This window comes from Monocercomonoides exilis (genome assembly GCF_001643675.1).
Source record: "Monocercomonoides exilis strain PA203 chromosome Unknown scaffold16-1735695, whole genome shotgun sequence".
NCBI classification, from domain to species: Eukaryota; Preaxostyla; order Oxymonadida; family Polymastigidae; genus Monocercomonoides; species Monocercomonoides exilis.
Window position 1 is genome coordinate 1,711,285 of NW_027150561.1, and position 21,216 is coordinate 1,732,500.

General features: G+C 35.9%; 7 protein-coding genes across 7 annotated transcripts in view; 2 read left to right on the plus strand and 5 right to left on the minus strand.

The window, feature by feature from the left end:
- Positions 1-395: 395 nt before the first annotated feature.
- Positions 396-1,136, minus strand: MONOS_9223 (putative DNA-directed RNA polymerase II subunit 9). The gene is made up of 3 exons (XM_067879702.1): positions 1,074-1,136; positions 808-1,002; positions 396-752 (listed from the first exon to the last, which is right to left on the minus strand). The coding sequence occupies exons 1-3, from the start codon at positions 1,124-1,126 to the stop codon at positions 626-628; spliced, it is 375 nt and encodes a 124-aa protein (XP_067729780.1). The 5' UTR covers positions 1,127-1,136; the 3' UTR covers positions 396-625.
- Positions 1,137-3,801: 2,665 nt separating this feature from the next.
- On the minus strand, positions 3,802-4,213 carry MONOS_9224 (uncharacterized protein; the record flags this gene model as incomplete). Its single annotated transcript, XM_067879703.1, has 3 exons — positions 3,802-3,815; positions 3,863-4,121; positions 4,175-4,213. The coding sequence occupies 3 exons, from the start codon at positions 4,211-4,213 to the stop codon at positions 3,802-3,804; spliced, it is 312 nt and encodes a 103-aa protein (XP_067729781.1).
- A 2,016-nt stretch (positions 4,214-6,229) lies between these two features.
- MONOS_9225 (uncharacterized protein) lies at positions 6,230-6,738 on the minus strand (the record flags this gene model as incomplete). The annotated part of the gene is made up of 2 exons (XM_067879704.1): positions 6,230-6,452; positions 6,494-6,738. The coding sequence occupies 2 exons, from the start codon at positions 6,736-6,738 to the stop codon at positions 6,230-6,232; spliced, it is 468 nt and encodes a 155-aa protein (XP_067729782.1).
- Positions 6,739-8,487: 1,749 nt separating this feature from the next.
- Positions 8,488-9,012, minus strand: MONOS_9226 (uncharacterized protein; the record flags this gene model as incomplete). Its single annotated transcript, XM_067879705.1, has 1 exon — positions 8,488-9,012. The coding sequence occupies one exon, from the start codon at positions 9,010-9,012 to the stop codon at positions 8,488-8,490; it is 525 nt and encodes a 174-aa protein (XP_067729783.1).
- Positions 9,013-9,678: 666 nt separating this feature from the next.
- On the minus strand, positions 9,679-13,918 carry MONOS_15973 (uncharacterized protein; the record flags this gene model as incomplete). The annotated part of the gene is made up of 1 exon (XM_067868877.1): positions 9,679-13,918. The coding sequence occupies one exon, from the start codon at positions 13,916-13,918 to the stop codon at positions 10,085-10,087; it is 3,834 nt and encodes a 1,277-aa protein (XP_067729784.1). The 3' UTR covers positions 9,679-10,084.
- Positions 13,919-15,771: 1,853 nt separating this feature from the next.
- On the plus strand, positions 15,772-20,098 carry MONOS_15972 (uncharacterized protein; the record flags this gene model as incomplete). Its single annotated transcript, XM_067868876.1, has 5 exons — positions 15,772-16,465; positions 16,529-17,215; positions 17,405-17,930; positions 18,129-19,400; positions 19,663-20,098. The coding sequence occupies 5 exons, from the start codon at positions 15,772-15,774 to the stop codon at positions 20,096-20,098; spliced, it is 3,615 nt and encodes a 1,204-aa protein (XP_067729785.1).
- A 162-nt stretch (positions 20,099-20,260) lies between these two features.
- The window catches only part of MONOS_17436 (uncharacterized protein), a gene marked incomplete at both ends in the record, with an annotated part of 2,946 nt that continues 1,990 nt past the window's right edge, over positions 20,261-21,216 (plus strand). Inside the window, 3 exons of the mRNA XM_067870356.1 lie at positions 20,261-20,275; positions 20,468-20,533; positions 21,088-21,189. Coding sequence (XP_067729786.1) covers positions 20,261-20,275; positions 20,468-20,533; positions 21,088-21,189 — 183 coding nt within the window. The remainder of the gene's footprint in view (positions 20,276-20,467; positions 20,534-21,087; positions 21,190-21,216) is intronic.

The following is a 21,216-nucleotide window of genomic DNA, read 5'->3' on the forward strand; positions in this document are numbered from 1 at the left end:
GAATGAGAAGAAATACAATAATTGAAGCGGATACTAAAGAAGTAGAAGTAGTTGAAAGATATGGTGCAGATGTATCAGAAGAATAAGGCGATAAACGAATTGGTGTAATGAACGGCTGTTGAGGACTGCGAACTGGAATGAAGACAAATAAAGACACAAAAGAACATAAAATGCAAAATGTTCAGGCAACACATATATGTAAAAAAAATATTTGAAACAAATTCATTTGGATTGCATTATTAATGCTCAAAATTGAAGAAAAAAATATACACACTTTTTCTGAACTCTCTTTAAGGTTTCATAGTGAATCATGGACTGAATATAGCAATAGTCATTTCGATCATTTGAAGGAATATAAATTCTGTTCAATTCAATCATATAAACCTCTTAATAAGTTTTCGTCAACTTCATTTTACTACAAAAAAGAAATGGCTCACAAAAATTCTTTTGTTGCAATAATATTTCAATCTCAAAAAAAGCTATATAATTAAATAAACATATAAATTTCCATTAAGGTAACAAAAATCGAAAACAACATGAATTTTGTGAAAAAACTTTATTGAAACCAACGCGCAATCACTGACGGGCATGCTGAATTAAAATTTTTTGTAATACATGCTTATGTTCAAGTTGTCCAAGAATGTCGGCAATCTGGATTGCAACAAATGTAAGTCATCATCATCGTTTGTTCTGCCTCCTTTCCTGTGTTTGACTGGAAGAATACAGCTTTATTATATCCACATACTGGGCAACTAAAAAAATGTATAACAAATTCTCAAGAGCATAGTTTTTAAAATACAGCTAAACCTTGCACTATCAGTTCTTGGAAGAGTTGGATCAGTAATAAGAGAGTGGATAATTCTTGGCCTTTCAGATTCTGTGTGTTTCAAAGAATGTCTAAAAACGCAATGATCCGTTGCTTCTTCTTGATGATCGCATGACTTACACACATACATTAGCCTTTTTAAAGCAGGATTTTCCCTTGGGTATAAAAGATTGCTACTGAAAAGCACATTCGGGTTAAAACATATAAACTTTCTAAGCATTAATGCTTTTTAGAACAAAAATATTACCATGATGGGCAAAACAGAATTTCAAGAGGTTTATCAGAGTCTGCCCTTGTCATTTTGAAATGTGGGAAATGATCAAACAAAAAAATTTTTTTATAAAATTCATGAAAACCAAAACATTCCATTATTTCTTCGATTTTTTTTCTTCCAACTATTTTTTTGCTATCTGTCATAAATCCAGTGTTTTTCAAAGATATTGGTGTTTCACCATGTTCATGAACTGGATGATCCTTCACAATCGTTGGAGGAATGTATGAAGCAACAGCTTTTCCGAAAGCTTTTAAATTCTGCACGTCCTGTGGAACATAGCTGCCTGCTCCAGACGAAGAAGGAGCCGGAGAAACTGGAGAAACAGAAGAAATTGGAGAAATAGAAGATGGTGAGGCTATGCGTGTCTATGGTGAGACGGAGGAGCATTGGAAGGCGGTTGAAGAGGATTGCGAGGAACACAGTGATTTGGACATTTTGAACAGCGAGTGGACCAACATAAATAATACCAGCATAAAAAAAAAAAAAAAAAAAAAAAAAAAAAAAAAAAAAAAAAAAAAAAAAAAAAAAAAAAAAACGAAGAGAAAAAGAAAGAAGAAGGAGAAGGTATACATGGAAACTGAAAAGAAAGAGGAACGAAAAGCGAAAAGACTTCTTGAGACTCAGGAGAGAAGGAGAAAGCTGAAGAATATGGTAAAGAACCAAGCTGCGCTGAAAGCCATTGAAACAGAAAAAGTCAAAAAGAAAAAGAAAAAAGTGAAAGTCAAAGAGAAAGAAATACGAAATATAAAGAGAAGATGAAGAAGGAAGAGATGAAGAGAGAGTAAAAGAAGCAGAAGAGGAGAGAGATAGAGATGAATATTTTGCTTCATATAGATAATTCGTATTTTGACGCCAAATACTTTTCACTGCTATTTTCGCTATCACAACCTTCTCTTCTTTTTCTTCGTGCGGCTTTCCCTTCCTCTCAAATTATTCGTTTACATCTTCGTCCGCAACTTTTCTACAACATGATGTTGCATTGCCTTCATATTTAACTTCCACTTCTTCTTCCTCCACTTCCTTCCTCCTTTTTTTCTTCATTAGTAACAAGATCATCTTGAACAGCATTCATTTTTCCTTCAATATTTGACCATCTATAAACAAGAATGTTAACTTTTAAATCATCATCAGTGCCACCATAAATATATCTCTTTCAATTAAGATTATCATAATTCTTCTTTTTTTCACATTCAAGAAATAATTCTCATTTCAAATTCTTCACGACAAACCATCATCAAGCACGAAACACTCCACATCTGATATTTCTTCATTCTTATTGTTCTTCTTTCTTTATCAGCATCATCAAAGAAATCATGAGAATTTCAAACAGAATTTTTACTTTTCATGCATTTTGAGTGTCTATGAAAACAGAAAAATTGGAGAACGGATGGGAAAAGGCAAAGGAAGACTTTTTTCCATTGAACATATCAACTATTTGCATCAAAGCTATGAATTCATTCGCTACGTCTTTTCAATTCGTTCTCAACAATCAAAAATGAAAGGTTTTTTATTTGAATAAATACATTGCAGTTGTATTGTGTTTGAGATAAAAAGCGGATTTGGAAGAATGGGTTTTGAAGAATAACATTTTGAGATGAAATGGATGAAACGAGTGTTATTATTCAAGAGGAAGAGAAAAAAGGAATAAAGAGAAAAGCGAAGGGCTACAAGAAGGAGGGAAAAGAATAAAGAGATATGAAAAATTAAACAAAAAAAGAGAAGAATGTGAAAAGCAATTAACCATGAATTACTTGTTCTGTCATTCCCATTCTGAGTTGGAGCATTGGATCAGCTTCTTTTTCATCCATGTTTATTCTTGCATTTGGCGATCACCAAGCTGATGTCTGTATTCTTCAACAAACATTTCTTCATTGATGCCTTTTCATTCTTCTCAAGAATTTTCATTTCATTTTTCACCTTCTTCTTCTCGAATTCATCGAGAATGCGGAGAGAAAGAGAAAAAGCAAAGGAAACTTGAAGTTTCAAGAGGAAATAACAAAACAGTTCATTTTTCATGAAAAAAATGAGTATTCTTTTCGAAGATATGATACGAATATTCGTTCAATGAGGATTCTTAATGGAAATAATAAAAAATGACAAGAATGAAATTTTTTCTTATTCTGTTCTTTTTATTTATATAAAAAAGGAAGTTAAAACAATTTTAATAATTCTTCAATCTATTTTTTGTAATTTTGCGAAATGATGAAAATAGAAAAAAAATAATAAAACTTCAGAGTGCAAGTTGGAATTCTTCTCATTTCTTCAAGCATTCACAAAATAACATGAAACATCCAACAATAATTCAAAATAATATTCCTCGTTAAGATGATCAAATGATTGATAAAAGCTTATGATGGCATCTTCGTAACCTTCTTCTTCAAACTTTTCAAATATTTCCCTTTTAATTGTCTTTCTTTTCACATCTTCCTTTTCGTCTTTATTCTTTCCTTTCAATCTTTTTGAAATTACTAAAAAGAATACAAGACAATAATACATGACTTCATTTTTCATTGTTGGTCGCTGAATTTCTTTCACAGGCAGATCGAAAGCTCCTTCTTCCAGCAAAATATCAATATTTATAGACTCATTAACCCCCATTGCCCATATAACATAAACAAAACTGTCAAATATCACACTTTCATTTTCTATTTCTGCTTTATACAGACGTATAAGACGATGAGCCAGTTCAACATGTTCTTCGTCACGCAATTGACACTTGCCAATATAAAAGGGCAATAACAAAATCCATCTCAAAAAAGTACCCTCAATTTTTGTTTCCTTTGGCTTCTTTTCCTTCTTCTTTTGCTTCTCGCACTTCGCCAGCTCTTCCAATTCTTTTATTGCCTCTCTCGCAAAATGCAGCTCATTTACAAAAACTTCTTCCAAGCTTTTGTCATTGATAAATCTGTACATCAAAAATTGCCAAACAGACTGATATGCAAGTCGAGTGAGGTTGTGACATTTTTGATGATATTTGATATTTTCTGTGATCTCATTCAAATACAGTTCTTTATCCAATATCTAAGAAAAAAAGAGATAAAAAAATTTACAATATCAAAAAAAAATGTTCATACATAAATTTCATCAATGCAACTCAAAGCCAGAAAAGCCATTTCTACTTTTTTTTGTATCTCCTCATCTTCATCTCTGTTTGAAGTAACATTCAGTATACAAGGAATGCAAATCGATAATAGTTCTTTTGAAAAAGTTTTGTGAAACAAAAGATAGCATTCACTAAGATCAACTTGAAAATTCACGTTCCTTTCATCTTTTTTCTTCTCATTTTCATCAATGATCATCCTCTCAAATCTTTTGTTCAACGAAGATTCTTCAAAACCCCTGATCCAAATTCTTTTCAGTGCTTCACAATATCCAATATGCTTCAGCAGAGGAATGATGTTTCCAATCGATAGTTTGCCTTCTTCAATTATTTTGTGAATTTTGTCGAATAACTCTTTCGCAAAAATAGATAAGAATTCATCTTCATTCATCTCTTCCATCACTTCGTTCATTTCTTCAATTTTCTGCTTCTGTACACTTTCAGTGCAGTGTTCAAGCTCAGAAAAAATATCTTCAATTTCATCAATAAAAAACGTGAAGCTGTGCGATTTTGAGACAATTTGAAATACACAAACCCAAAAACTATTCTGTTGTGGGAAACTCTTGAATCTCATCGAAATGCTTATCATCGATGCGCAATGTCATTCTGTTTGTTGAAAAATAGTTACCATTGAGTGCAAAACTTTGTATAAAATAAACAATCGACAAACACAAACATGCCTGATTATCTTGCAAAATTAAACACTGACAATTTCAATACAATTTCTTTCCTTTATAAACAAACTGAAATAAATAGAATATTCTCCAAAGCAAAAGATCTCGGCTGGGAAATGTCAGAAAGACAAATGATTTGTATCTCTTTGATCAAGCCAACATAAAATAATAATCTTGAGAAAAGTTTTTAATTTTGAGACATTGAGTTTCATGAATCGGATTTCTACGGATTTCAGAGATGACCTATTTCCTGATGTTTTATAGGAGTTTCAAAGAAGAGTATAATGAATCAAGCGGGTGCGATTCTTGAAGAGAAATGAATTATGAAACAAAAAAGCAAAAAGAATTGCAATACAAAGCAAAAATCAGTCCAACAGAAGAAGGAAATTACAAAACGATTTCGGCAATATATTTATGAGAAATGAAAATTATTGAAGGCCATTCTCCAACATCAAGGATGGCAAGGCAAATGATTTGTGGAAAAGCATCAATGAATGATTATACCAATTATCTTTGGGATTAATCAAACGCCTCGGAAGTTGAAAAGCCATTTGGCTTCAATCGAACGATGATTGGATGAGGAATGTTGCAAAGGCAACTGCATCAGAATCACATTCATGAAGCACAAAAATTCAACAACTCCTTTAATTGTTCATCAAAAACCTAGAAGAAATGAATCAGAAAATTCTTCTGCTCAACCAAGAGAATAAGATGGTGATTACGGGTTTGAATTCATCATCCGAATATGCTTTTTGCGCACACTTTTTTTTTTTCTTGGAGCAATCGGATTCTCTTCGTTGGACTTCAATGACTGCCACATCAAATTCCAATGACCAGTGAAAATGAATAGACATCCTTTTGAATTACTCTTTGATCCCTCCTTTTTATTTTTTAACAATGAACAGAGCAGTCATTAGAAGAAAAACACATTTCCACCGTCATTTCTCATCTGATTCTATCAAAATGTTTCATCAGCAGCAATGCTATCTTCTCCAAGAGCATATTTGATCTCTCGAGTTGTTCAACTTTTGAGATCTTAAAAACAATAACATTCTCAGTATTCACAATAACAACTATTCACATCCATTTCAGTGTGTTCAATATCTGTTCTTCTGTTGGATGCACTGATAGAAAGAAGCCTTCAAGTCTCTCTGTTAAAAATTCAATCATTTGCGATGACTAAATGAAGACTTCACGTACTGCAGACGGAACTTCCTGCAGACATGATGGGGTACCTCAATCAGCATTTCATAACCATCAATGAATATCAGTCGTCGAATCGCTCGGTATCATCATTTTCTTCTCTTTGAGTCTTCATCTGTGCTATCAACCTCATTTGGAGCATTTTCCCAATCTTATTCGCTATTCAGGCGATTGAGAAGCGAAGAAAGGAAGGCAGCAGAAGATGAACAGTCATCACCTTCTTCATAATCAGCGCCTCCAATCAGCCCTTCTGATGTGTCGGAGGCCGCGACATCAAAAGAGTCAGCATTTGAAACGGATGATGTCGGGCAGTGGATGAGGGCAGTGACACTTGAAGCAGCTGGGGTACATGTATGATACTTGACGCTATCGCTGCTGCTACATTGTTACCGTATTCTGCGTGTTAAACAGCTCACCTTCTATGCAATGAAATGCCTCGATCTCCAATTCCTTTGTATTCTTGCTTTTCATCATCGTCATCCTCATTATCTTTTTCGTGTTCGTATTCGTCTTCATCTTTTTCTTTGAGTTTACCAAATATTTCTTCTTCCTGTTCTTCTTCTTTTTCTTCTTCTTGTTCTTGTTCTTGTTCTTGTTCTTGTTCTTCTTCTTCTTCTTGTTCTTGTTCTTCTTCTTCTTCTTTTGCTTCTGCTTTTTCCATTTCATCTTCTTCACCACCCCACAGCCACAACTTCAATTCTCTGCCTTATAAACACATCGTTTTCGTCTTCATCGTATTCACATTCCACTCCTCCTTTGCATCTTCCTTCTCTTCCTTCTCTTCCTTCTCTTCCTTCTCTTTTAACCTCATTCCATCCACCAGACATTTACAACTGCCTCTCTCATCTTCCTTCTTCCTTCTTCCTTCTTCCTTTTTTCTTTTTTTCATTTTTTTTCTTCCTTTTCCATCTTCCAACCTATCATTCACATCGAAAGTGAAGACTTGTAGAGCGTTCGCTTTCGTGTGTGGAAGGGGAATGAGCAGATTCTGTCATTCTGCTCTTCTGATGAGCTGCTCACTAAAGATGCAGCAATTGAGTGCTATCTGCAAATTCCTCACAAACATCAACAAAAATGCATTCAACAACAATTTCTTTGCAACTCTTTTATGCTTGGGATGGTTGTGGAGCTGATGAGATTTGATTCATATTTTTCATTCTCTTTAATACCAACATTTGTTCATATATTCATAATATTTTCCAATTATCATCTTAAAATATTCAGGTGATATGAATTATTATTCCGAAAAATAAAAATTAATAATTTTTTCATATTTTTGATTCTGTTAACACAAAGAAACTCAATTTTAGTTCTTCAAGCAATTACCCACGGCTTCTTTGTGAACTTCTCAAGCGACAGTGATGAAGACGTTCGGCTTCTTCAGCTCAATCCGATCGTTCTTCTGTTTGTATTCACAATCAATCTTGTTTTCTCTTCGTCCTGTATGAACCTCGAGGCAGTGCTTCTTGTATTCTACATTTGTTCATGGACAGTTTCACAGACATGCACACTCCTTTGGCCGAGGTGTGTGTATTCTCTCTGCCTGATTGCATTGACAGATACACAGCGTGCAATGGCACGCGCAAAGGGAGCTGAGGAATATGAGGATGTTTAGCAGAGCAGCAGAGGAGCGACCAAGGATGGTGGTTGAGGAAAGGCGAGTTGAGGTGATTGTGCTGTTACTGAAAAGCGGAAGACATCTGAGCGTTATTTAAGAGACTATGGACATGCTACTTGCACTGTTTGGGCAGCACATGAAGAAATGGAACAATCGAGGCAATTTGAAATTTCGTTCTGGCAAACAAACAAAGATTTTGAATACCTTTCAGAAAACTGAGCAGCAGCAAGTTTGGCTGAACTTTCGCAGGAAAAATATAAAAGAGTGAGGATGCTATCTTCTTGTTTGCCAAAGGAATACTTACCACTTGCAGATAAAGATGTTACGACAGAAGAAAAAGAAGAAAAAGAAAAAGAAGCAGACTGTTCCAATGGACATAACTGTGATAATGCAGGAAGTACTATCAACTGAAAGTTGTAAACAAAGAAACCGACTTGAATGCCGGGGAAGAGTGGGAAACATGTGATTCTTCGATTTATGGAAATACAGAAACATCATTGTTAAAAAATTTCTCTCCAAAGACACCGATTTATCAGACTTTGGATGCATTTTCGCTCAACTCTTTCGGAGTGTTTGCTTCAAACAAAAGAAAATACATTTCATTCATTCATCCTCGCCTCCTCCTCCTTCATTCATTCTCCAACCAGTTTTCTAGTTAGCTATCAACGATGCTTCAAAGAGAAGTTATTTAACCACTTTTAGTTCCATCCATCTTTTCAAACAATCATCAATCTTTCAATAGTTTTTCTGCTATTTTGATGGGATCTACAGCCTCAGACACATCGCATTATTTCAACCGAAAAGGCAACAGATTCTTTTGTAACCCTCCATCATCTTGTTGATCAGCAGCTCTAGCGCCTTCAACCTCAGGCACTCTTTTTTATTAAAATCTTCATCATCCTCAAATACCGATGAAGGAGGAGGTGATTTTGTGAATCTCTCGCTCTTCACAGAAACATCAGAGGAAGATGTGATAATGGTGGAGGCTGAAGAGACAGATGAAGTGTCAGAGTCTGACGAGCAGTCGGAGTGGAGAGCAATGCAGATGACCATGTGTTCTGAGAACAGCACAATGTGGGGACTGAGATTGGCCAAAGAGGAAAGCTCATTTTCCATTTCGTCAAAGGAGTGGAGCGCAAGATTGGCCACCCAGAACAGGATCTGAGCAGCTGTCTGCTCCCGCTCCTTCAAGGAACCAATCGCCATTTCTTTCTTTGCATTCCTTCCATGAAGCAACATAAACAGCGAATCCCTCAAGTCTACAATCAACTTCTCATGGGGAGACGAACACGCCATCACATCCACCAGATTCGACATGGCAAGACGCTACTTTAAAGGCACCAGATTTTTTTGTTAAATCCATGAATAAATAGCTAAAAAATACAATGTTAAGATATTATAAATATATTCGGTTTATAATAACCAATTGATCAAAACAAAAAATGATAGAATGGTCTTATTAAAAAAATCTTAAATTTTTCGAGACTTTTTTCAAACTTCATTTAAATACTAAACTTGAGCTTTTTGCAACCCAAACAACTGCATATAGCAATAAAATTCAAATTTAAAAACCAAAAAATGTCTTTTTATTGTTATTTAATTAATTCTCCAAAAAAAAATTACTCAAAATTTCAATGAGGGGACAGTTGTTTTTGAGAACGAAAACCCAAAAATATAAAAATGATAACTTAAACATATAGTCAACACCAAAGAGTGTTGATGAAAGTTCACTCGAAAACAATTAGCATTTTCATAAAGCTCGTTTTTAATTTTTTAGGTACCCTTTAAGTAGCCTTATGCCAAGATTTTGAAGGCAAAGGAGATCTTTTTTTAAATTCTTGTTCTTTATCATCCTCCTCTTCTTCCACTTTCTCTAAATTACAGTTTGAGGAAGATTGCTAATAATATTTCAATATCAACCGCTTATCTCGCTTCTTGCCTTTTTCCGATTTCTTGACTGATTTTATGCAAGAAAAAATCGACTCAAAAATTTCAGTTAATATTGTGAAATGCAAATGAATGGAAAAAAATAGTTTTATCTGAATCAATCAACTCAGGTCTATGGAAGTTATTACAAAAAAGAAAACAGACTAGTATGACAAATCTTAGAAGTCAAAAATTCAAAGAATGAAATGATACACATATTTGGACAGAAGATATCAAAACAACAAAAAAACAAAGGCAGAAGTTAAAAAAGAATGGTTTTTGAAGCATGTCCAAATATCCATGAAAAGAGTGAAAATCTTTTCAAAAAAGAAAGAAAGAACTTTCCAATGAAATACATTTCATCTCATGAATGTCAAAGGTTTTTGTTCAGACATGCTGTGAAATGTTGATTCGTTTAAGCTCAGTAAACGAATTTCAGCTCCTAAGAAATGCTCTTTCGCAATTATGTTGAATTATCAGTCTTCATCCATTCTGGTGGATCAGTTATCAAATTGTTTTTCCAATAATCAACCATCGCGTCACCATCCTTATCGCGAATCATGATGCCATGTCTCATCCATTCCGGCGGTTCTGTATTCACACCTTGAATCCAGTGCATGGCCATTGTACTTCCATATTTATTACATAGCGTTATTCCGTGCCTCATCCATTCTGGTGGCTCTGTTTTAACATTAGCAATCCAGTACATGGCCATTGTGCTTCCATATTTATTACATAGCGTTATTCCGTGCCTCATCCATTCTGGTGGATCTGTTTTAACATATGCAATCCAGTACATGGCCATTGTGTTTCCTTTTTTATCGCGAATCATGATGTCGTGTCTCATCCACTCTGGTGGCTCTGCTTTGACATTCACAATCCACTGCATAGCCATTGTGCTTCCTTTTTTATCGCTAATTGCTGTGTCATGTCTCATCCATTCCGGCGGTTCTTTCTTCGCATTCTCTATCCACATCATTGCCATTGTTTCTCCACATTCATTGGTAAATGTGATATTGTGTCTCATCCATTCTGGTGGATCTGTTTTAACATATGCAATCCAGTACATGGCCATTGCCCAGCCGTCAATATCTTTGAGTGTTTTTTCATGTCTCATCCATTCCGGCGGTTCTGTCTTCACTTCTTTAATCCAGCGCATGGCCATTGTCATTCCAATTATATCTTTGAGTGATGTGTCATGTCTCATCCATTCTGGTGGGTCTGTTTTGACGTATTCAATCCAGCACATAGCCATTGTCTGTCCTTTCAAACCACATTTAATTGTTATATCGTGTCTCATCCACTTTGGTGGCTCTGTCTTCACTTCTTGAATCCAGTGCATGGCCATTGTCATTCCAATTATATCTTTGAGTGATGTGTCATGTCTCATCCATTCTGGTGGCTCTGTTTGAACAAATTGAATCCATATCATGGCAATTGTCATTCCAATAATACCTTTGAGTGATGCATCATGTCTCATCCATTTTGGTGGGTCTGTCTTTACATTTGTAATCCAGCGCATGGCCATTGTCATTCCAATAATATCTTTGAGTGATGTGTCATGTCTCATCCATTCTGGAGGGTCTGTTTGAACATAGTGAATCCATATCATAGCCATTGTTGATTCAAAATTGTTTCGAAGTGTAATGTCGTGTCTCATCCACTCTGGTGGCTCTGCTTTGACATTCACAATCCACTGCATAGCCATTGTGCTTCCTTTTTTATCGCTAATTGCTGTGTCATGTCTCATCCATTCCGGCGGTTCTGTATTCACATTCTCTATCCAGTGCATGGCCATTGTACTTCCATATTTATTACATAGCGTTATTCCGTGCCTCATCCATTCTGGTGGATCTGTTTTAACATATGCAATCCAGTACATGGCCATTGTGCTTCCATATTTATTACATAGCGTTATTCCGTGCCTCATCCATTCTGGTGGATCTGTTTTAACATATGCAATCCAGTACATGGCCATTGTGTTTCCTTTTTTATCGCGAATCATGATGTCGTGTCTCATCCACTCTGGTGGCTCTGCTTTGACATTCACAATCCACTGCATAGCCATTGTGCTTCCTTTTTTATCGCTAATTGCTGTGTCATGTCTCATCCATTCCGGCGGTTCTTTCTTCGCATTCTCTATCCACATCATTGCCATTGTTTCTCCACATTCATTGGTAAATGTGATATTGTGTCTCATCCATTCTGGTGGATCTGTTTTAACATATGCAATCCAGTACATGGCCATTGCCCAGCCGTCAATATCTTTGAGTGTTTTTTCATGTCTCATCCATTCTGGTGGGTCTGTTTTGACAAACTTGATCCATACCATGGCCATTGTTTCTCCTTTCTTATTTCCAAGCGTTATGCTATGTCTCATCCATTCCGGCGGTTCTGTCTTCACTTCTTTAATCCAGAGCATGGCCATTGTCCAGCCGTCAATATCTTTGAATGTTTTTTCATGTCTCATCCATTCTGGTGGGTCTGTTTTGACGTATTCAATCCAGCGCATGGCCATTGTGTTTTCATCTTTATCTGCAAGAGTTATTCCATGCCGCATCCACTTAGGTGGTTCCTTTTTTGTCCAATAAATCCAAATCATTGCCATTGTTTGCTTTGCTTTATCACAAAAATTGTTGATATGCCTCATCCATTTTGGAGGTTCTGTTCGAACAAATATAATCCATTGCATTGACATTGTCCACCCACTATTGTTACATATTGTTTCTTTGTGTCTCATCCATTCTGGTGGATCTGTTTTAGCATTCACAACCCACTTCATCGCCATTGTGTTTTCATCTTTATCTGCAAGTTCATTGCTATGTCTCATCCATTTTGGAGGGTCTGTTTTAACAGCACGAATCCATATCATGGCCATTGTTTCTCCTTTCTTATTTCCAAGCGTTATGCCATGTCTCATCCATTCAGATGGATCTGTCTTGACATTTACAATCCAATGCATTGCCATTGTTTCTCCGTTATTGTCAGCAAATGAAAGACAATGTCTCATCCATTCTGGTGGGTCTGTTTTGACAAACTTGATCCATACCATGGCCATTGTTTCTCCTTTCTTATTTCCAAGCGTTATGCTATGTCTCATCCATTCCGGCGGTTCTGTCTTCACTTCTTTAATCCAGAGCATGGCCATTGTCCAGCCGTCAATATCTTTGAATGTTTTTTCATGTCTCATCCACTTTGGTGGCTCTGTCTTTACATTTGCAATCCAAAGCATTGCCATTGTTTGTCCTTTAAAATCAGAAATTGTTTCGTTGTGCCTCATCCACAAAAGTGGTTCTGCCTTATTCTTCACAATCCAGCTCATGGCCTCTGTTCTCCCGTAAATATCGCGAATTTTGTTATCATATACCATCCAATCAGGTATGCTTGTCTTCACATATTGGCTCCACAACATCATCATTGTTTGTCCTTTCATATCACAAAGTTTGTTATTATGTCTCATCCATTTCGGTGGATCTGTTTTAACAAATATTATCCAAAGCATTGCCATTGTTTGCCCATTGTTGTTAAAAATAGCTTCGTTGTGTCTCATCCATTCAGGTGGATCTGTTTTTATATTCATGATCCATTGCATAGCCATCGTTGATCCTTTTTTATCGCCAAGAGTTATACCATGTCTCATCCATTCCGGTGGTTCTGTTTTAACATTTGCAATCCAGTACATGTCCACTGTCCGTCCATCCTTATCGCAAATTGTAACACTGTGTCTCATCCATCTTGGTGGCTCTGTTTTGACGTATTCAATCCAGTGCATGGCAATTGTCCATCCATCTATATCAGTAAAATTTACTCCATGCCGCATCCATTTAGGTGGATCTGTCTTCACGTATTGAATCCAGTGCATGGCCATTGTACTTCCATATTTATTACAAAGAGTAATTTCATGTCTCATCCATTCTGGTGGTTCTGTGCGAACACAAGAAATCCAGTGCATGGCCATTGTGCTTCCATATTTATTACAAAGAGTAATTTCATGTCTCATCCATTCTGGTGGTTCTGTGCGAACACAAGAAATCCAGTGCATGGCCATTGTGCTTCCATATTTATTACATAGCGTTATTCCGTGCCTCATCCATTCTGGTGGCTCTGTTTTAACATATGCAATCCAGTGCATGGCCATTGTCCATCCTTCCTCATCGGTAAAAGTTATTCTATGACGAATTTCTAATGGAGGATCTGTCTTTTTCTCAGCAATCCATAGCATTGCTTGTGTTTTTCCTTTTTCGTCCTTTAAATAGAGATCATTACTCGCATTTTGCACACTTGTTTTACATTCCATTCTGCCGCTCACTGTTTCGATTTTGCTGATTATTCTGTAATATATAAAGAGATAATGTCAATTGTTAAAATTACAAAGCTCTCAATATATATTATGTATTTGATCACGAGAAAATATAATTTTTTGATATTGGAACTTAACTATTTTTATTAAAGAATTTCAATTTGAATACATTCAATAGACCTGTGTGACGCTTTTTTCCATTTTTGCAGCTGTCTGTCACAAAAAAAAAAAAAAAAAAAAAAAAAAAAAAAAAAAAAAAAAAAAAAAAAAAAAATGAAAAATGAGAAATTACAAAACGAAAACTTTTGAAATGAATATATACAAAAATTGTTAAAAAAAGATATCCAACACAGCCCTGGGTGACGTGCTGACTTCTGACGTGAACATTTGAAATTTTAACGGACGTGACAGATTTTTCCACGTCAGAAAAGAAAAACATTTTGTTGTTTTTATTATTCTAAATAATTCATATTTTAATTGAATATGATTTTTATTTCAATTTTTGAAACAAGAAAATTCATAAAATTTCTCATCAAAATTTCCATAACACAGTTTTCACTGATGAGTAAGCGGGAATCGGAATTTTGACACGTCACTGTCGTCACAAGTCACTGAAGTCACATCCGGTCAGTTTGCGAAAAAGATAAAAGTTAGAAAAAAAGGACTGAACATTTTGGAAAAATATCAAGAATGTTAGTTGTTGAAATTCTCTAATTGAAAAAACCATAACTTTTCATTTTTTTCACAGTTTTCTTAATATTGTGAAAAGAATAACCAATTCAAATTCCAAAAAGAATAAGAAGAATGCACAAAGAAGGACTGTTTCAATTTATTTCCTTTGAAGAAAAATACTCGCTTTTTTCTTTATTTAATTATTCATTGTTTAATTTTTCAAATTTTCCTTTAAGCTTAATATGAAATGACTTCGTTGGACGGAAAAATTAAAACATATTTCTTTCAAAAACAATATTTGGAAGTTTTCGAAAACGCATCTGGGATCTTCAGCAACATGATGGATGATAATGGCTTTTTCAAAAAGAATACTGACACAAGTATCTAATTGGACTAAATGTGAAAAAAAACTGAAAACCGACGATGGAAAATTTTTGTGCCGTTTGACGGTCCGAATTTATTGAGATTATTATTGAAAAAATTGGAAAAGCAGGAAAAAATTTCGAAAAGAAGAATTTAAAATCAAAATTTATGAAAACAATATATTTCACAAGACATGTGGGTAAATATTTTTGAAAAGTGAAATCAGATCAAAAATATGACTCATGGAAGTTAATTTTTTTACATTCCGTTTCCATCATTCTCATGAAAAAAATGTTTGTTTCACAATAATGTTTGTTGGTTCATAACAAACTTCTTTAAAAGAAGAAAATATTCCGAATCAAAAAATTATGTATCATATTTTTTGATCAAAATTAAAATATCAGTTTTTCCATGAAAAAGAGCATCATTTGATTGAACCACTTTGCAATTGTTTATTAATAAAAAGTGCAAGGTATTTTTCGATTCTTTTTACGAAAAACTCTATTTTCAATGTTTATTCTAATTTTCATTTGTAAAGAATTATTCATTTGCATTATGAGCCTGTTCTTAACACAAATGCGAAGATAGAACACACATATTCGATGCAACTGTTAATCGAATAACTTTAGTGGTTTCCATTTAATTTTAACAAATAAGTATTGTTTTTAATTTATAATTCAATCATGCTTTTTTTTATTGAATAGTTCGCAGTTGATAGCCAACATTTGCTTTTTCAATTTCATAATAGATAAAGATATGATTTCGAGAGCATTTTCAGATGCGGAAGCACAAAAACATCCAACGTAGGATCAGCAATGTTATGTGCAGGAGAAGCGAATGAAGTGAAAGTTGAAGGCGGGACCTTTGATGGATGCTTTTGTTCGGTATCTAATGGTTTTGGAGGTGGAATCCATCTTCAATTGATGAATGAAAATCCCAATTTTCTGATATCCTCTTCATTCGGAACAAACACAGCCAAGTGGGGAAAAAATATCTTTGTTCTTTCTCCAAAGTTTGAAGTGACTGCAAAATCAGAAAACATCACATGCGTTACGACATCATTAGATTCTGCTGACAAAGTCCGAGGATACGACAATGGAAACACAAGTGCTGCAACCCCTCTCTGCATCTATCTTCATCCCACACCAGAAGAAATATATGTGAGCAATATCGAGGCATCCAATCACTCACACTGTGGAACTGTCCAATTCCCTTGTTTGACAATGAAGCACTCCCTCACAAGACAAACAGGAACAAAGAAAGTTGTTGTGAATGGAATGATTATGATGAGCGATGAATTGGACTTTATTGATCAAAAGCATGAAATCCGAGAAAATGATGATGAAAGTGGCTGGACAGTCTCTGATTCAAGTTCAACATCAAACTCATCTATGATTTCAGCAAATGTTGAAACAGAATTATCAAAACTCATCCTCTCTCTTCCATCTTCTCTTCCTCTTCACTCCACTTTCATTTCGTCATCTTCATCATCAATAACTCTGTCTCGATGTTCTCTTTCTCTTAAAAATCCATCATAAGAATTGACATTTCTGTTCTTGTCTGTTGAGTCAGGGATCCTGATAATCGACAAATTCTCAGCTTCATCGATTGATTTGAGGAGAAATCCTCTGATCTTATTGAGGGGAAGTGGAACAAATACAAAGTTGGTGGACGCTCTGTGGCTGAACATGACGAAATGCAATTTCTCAAAAATCGAAAGAGCAGCTGGAAATGGAGGCTGTGTGAACATCGATAATAACAATGATGAAAATTCAAACACACAAATTAATATCGAAGAGAATGTTTTTGATGGATGCTCTGTGCTGGCTGATGGAAGCAGAGGAGGGGCCATTGATGGTCAGGTGAAAGGGAGCATTCAAATAAATATCATTTCGTGCACATTCACAGGATGCACAGCACCAGCAGAAGAACGGAGAATTGGGTTTGGGGGAGGGATGGCACTGAAGCTGATTGATGATGATTCTTCATTTGTGATTTCATCCCCCATTTTTGAGGCAGACAAGCCAAATATTGCAAAATATGGAAATGACCTGTTTGTTGAATCGCCAAACTTGACAAAGAGCATCACAAACACCTCTCTTCCATCTGTATCTGGGCATCTGACTGATATTTCGTTGAATTCAATGATGGGTTTAGATGGAAGTGACACAACAAATGCCATCCCGCTGGTGTATTTCTGGATTGCACTTGGATCAGAGATATTTGTTGGAGGCGAAGGAAAAGATATGGGTGCCTGTGGTTTTTCGGATTGTCCTTGCCGGTCAATTGATTATTCATTGGATCGATTGCCAGGAGGAAGTGAAAAGAATATAACCATCACTGGAAAAGGAATTCTTCAGAAATGTGTTGATCTCAGTGGAATCTCAATAATCTCAAATAATATAGACATGTGCTCTTTGGAATGTCGTTTATCACTTGAATGAACAGATGAAGCTGTAATGAAGATTCAGGGAATTACAAATTTTGAACTGATGAACTTTGTGATTCCTTCTTCATTCACAAGTGGAGTCAATTATTTGATGCATGTTGGATCAAGCAATGGATTATTGACTGTTAAAGACTGCTCATTCACCAAAAAAGAAGATGACAGAGAAGAAATTGTCAGCTATGGGCTGATCAAGACAGATGGAGGCACAGTTCAATTGGAATTTGTATCATTGCAATCATTGTCTTTTTCAAAGGATATTATTTCTGTGTTGTCAGCAACAATATTGAACATCAAAAACCTGACAATGAAGAATGTTGAGCTGGAAAAAGCAAGTGGATTGAGAATATCAAAGAGTTCAAGAAGAGAGAAAAATAAAGTGGAGCAAGATGTTGTTATTGAATGGAGTTCATTCGAAGAAGTCACCCAGAACGCGACAGATGATATTCCCATCATTCGAAATACCAATGATGAGCCATTAAAAATGGTGATGAGAAACACAACGATGAAGAAGTGTGGTGGAACGAGGTGTGGAAGTGGAGGAGGGATGTTTTGTGTGTTGAATGAGGGAGGAAGAGTTGACTACTCATTTTGCACAATTTCTGAGTGCTTCTGCTCAACAACAGGAAGAGGAGGTTGACTGTTTCTGGAATGCACCTCAACAGCTGAGCAGCCTCTGAACTTTATTCTCTCAAATATAACATTTAAGGACAACTCTGCGTTCAGAGGGAGATATGTGTATGTTCGATGCCACTCAATTGGAACACAAATTGTTGATGAGCAATTCCTTTTGGATTTCAGAACACCGTTTGTGAAGGAGCGTGCGATGTGGGGCTGCACAACAGACTCATTTGCTGGGGAAGAGGATCTTCTGCTGAGGGTTGTGAAATATCAGAGTGAAATGATATTTGTTTCTTCTATTGCAGTGAATCACGAAGATAACAAGCAATGTGGAGAGTTCAACACGCCATGTCAATCATTGGATACGGGAGTTCAACACATCATTCATTCATCGTATTCGCAGCTGTTGATCTCGAAGGAGACGGTTATTGTTGGGGAATGCGAAGCAATGGATTTGATCATCCGCTCATTGCAATCTTCCTCGGCTGCAATGGTATATCTGAACTCAACAATTGATGGGGATGTGGGAAACATCATCACAACAACAGGGATTGTTCGGATTGAAAGTGTGAAATTCAATTTTGGTCAGTTATTTTCATATTCAAGCAGTTCAATCATTCATGAATCAAGTGGTCAGCTTTCTCTTTCATTTATTGATTTTTCTTCTGTTGGCCAATCAGAAAGCATTGAATCTATTGTTCTGAATTCAACATTGTTGAACATTGAAAGTGGAATTCTTCATGTTGATAACTGCTCAATATCAATGCTTTCATTCAAGAAGCCTTCATTTCTGTTAAATGGAGATGAGGTGTCAATCACAAATTTGAAATTTGAACAAATTGAATCAACAACAGATGTGTTTGAGATTGGACAATGTGGAAGTGTTGTATTTAATGGAGTGTCTGCAGATGGAGTGAAATTGTCTGAAGGTTGCATTATTGAAATTAGCGATTCATCCTCGAGTTCAATTTCAATTAAAATCTCCTCGTTCAACAACTGTTCGAGGAATTCAAAAGGAGCTTCTGTTCTTTCAGCTTCTTCAACTTCAGCTCAAACAAATCTTTCAAACTGTTCCTGTTCTGATTGCGATTCTCTGTCAAGCAAAGGAAGCATTGTTGAGTTGCATAATGCAAAGGATGTTTCGATGGATTTGTGTCAATTTATTGGAGTGCAAACAAAAGAAAGTGAAAACGAGAGAAACAGGGATTTTGAAGAGATATGCAAATGGAATGGATCGCTTGTCTATTCAGTGAATTCTTCATTGGTGATGAAATATGTGACAATAATGAATGCTTCATCAGGTGGATTGTCAGTGTCTGCAGGTGATGTGACGATTGAGAAAGGAGAGTTAATGAACAACAATCCATTTATTGAAAAGTATCCATCAGTGAGAAGAAACATCATTTGTTCAGATTCTGCATCACTGACCATTTCAAGCTTGAAAGGTGGAGATGGACAAGAGTAGAATTTCTTCTCTTTGGATTTTGAATGATGGATGTGATTTGAGAGGGATAGCAGGAGAAAGGTCATCTCCATTTTTCATTCCCAAATTGGAAGATGTTTCAGTAAATGAGAATGGCAGCAATGTTGTTGTGAAATTCAGGGGATCACTTTTTGTGCCTTGTGACTTGTTGTTCAGACTTGTGTTTAAAACAGGGGATGTGGAGTTGGTTGAGACATATCCATTTGAGGAAGATGGTTTTGTTTCAGAAACAGAAGTGATTGGAAGAATCCCATCAGAAAATATAACAGCAATTAAAGATGAAACAGAGGTGTCAGTGATGATTCTGTTTGGGAAGAGATTGGTTGCAACTTCTCCACAGATTGCAAAGAACAAAACAGAACCAAAGACTGGAAATGATAAAGTGGTGGAAGGAGGAAAAGAAGGGAAATCATATTTGTTACTAATTGTAATTATAATGGTATTTATTCTACTTTTCATTCTGATAATTGCAGTTATTTCAACAGTCAGATGGAGAAAGGCGAAGAATGAAGCAAATGATTTGAGAGAGATTGTGAATGATACTGTGAGGAAGGATCCGAAGCTGATTGAGATGGTGACGATGGAGGGTTAGGGTTAAAGTGCGTTGAAATATGCCTGAATTATCCCAACAAATATTAATAATTAATTATCACAAAATTATCAATCAACTTTTCTATCATGACTTATAATTTTATTGAATGTTTATTTCTATTTATTTAAAAATAATAATAAAATAATTTTTTTAAAATCTATCATGCACTCGGTTAGGGTTAATTGTCACAAAAACTAATTTTTTTGAAAAGAAACTACTGAGATATCACGACTTGTGATATTATTTCACAACTTTTCTATCATGACTTATGAAAATATTTGATTTTCAGTGAAATATCAGTCAAAAACAATGAAAAAATAAAATTATTAAAAATCACAGAAAACAATCTGAATTGCACAATCAGGTTAGGGTTACGGAGTGCGGTACAACTCTATTATTGACTACCATTTGGAATTTGTCATCCCGAATTCCAGGGTTTTATTTGAAATTTTTATGATTTTTTCAGTCATATTAATATGTCATTTTTTGGCAAAAAATTTGCCTTCCCCCCGAGTTTCATGGGGGGTGTCCTATGAGCAGTATGTGGCCTTCGTAGAAGGCGGACGCGGTGCGGACGCCTTCTAAAACCTCAATTCCTGCCTTTTCACAGGGATTAGCCCCTGCAAAACGGGCCCTTCTGGGGTCATTTCTGACCAACACTGAAAATATCATATATTCGTTCCTGGCCCCTGGGCATTCCATGTGACAACCCCCACACCACCCCCACACCCCCCATCCCCACTGACACTCCCACTGTATATATCTCTTATAATGTTAGGTTAGGTTAGGGTTAGGTTAGGGTTAGGGTTAGGGTTAGGGTTAGGGTTAGGTTAGGGTTAGGGTTAGGGTTAGGGTTAGGGTTAGGGTTAGGGTTAGGGTTAGGGTTAGGTTAGGGTTAGGGTTAGGGTTAGGGTTAGGGTTAGGGTTAGGGTTAGGGTTAGGGTTAGGGTTAGGGTTAGGGTTAGGGTTAGGGTTAGGGTTAGGGTTAGGTTAGGGTTAGGGTTAGGGTTAGGGTTAGGGTTTGGGTTAGGGTTAGGGTTAGGGTTAGGGTTAGGGTTAGGGTTAGGGTTAGGGTTAGGGTTAGGGTTAGGGTTAGGGTTCAAACTAGGTTAGGGTTA

What these genes read in the sequence shown, in the direction of transcription:
- MONOS_9223 (XM_067879702.1), bottom strand. Translation starts at nt 1,126, where the DNA reads ATGACAAGGGCAGACTCTGATAAACCTCTTGAAATTCTGTTTTGCCCA. An exon ending in ATTCTGTTTTGCCCATCATG is followed by an intron (nt 1,003 to 1,073) that starts GTAATATTTTTG and finishes TGTGCTTTTCAG; the next exon opens with TAGCAATCTTTTATACCCAA. An exon ending in CCAAGAACTGATAGTGCAAG is followed by an intron (nt 753 to 807) that starts GTTTAGCTGTAT and finishes ACATTTTTTTAG; the next exon opens with TTGCCCAGTATGTGGATATA.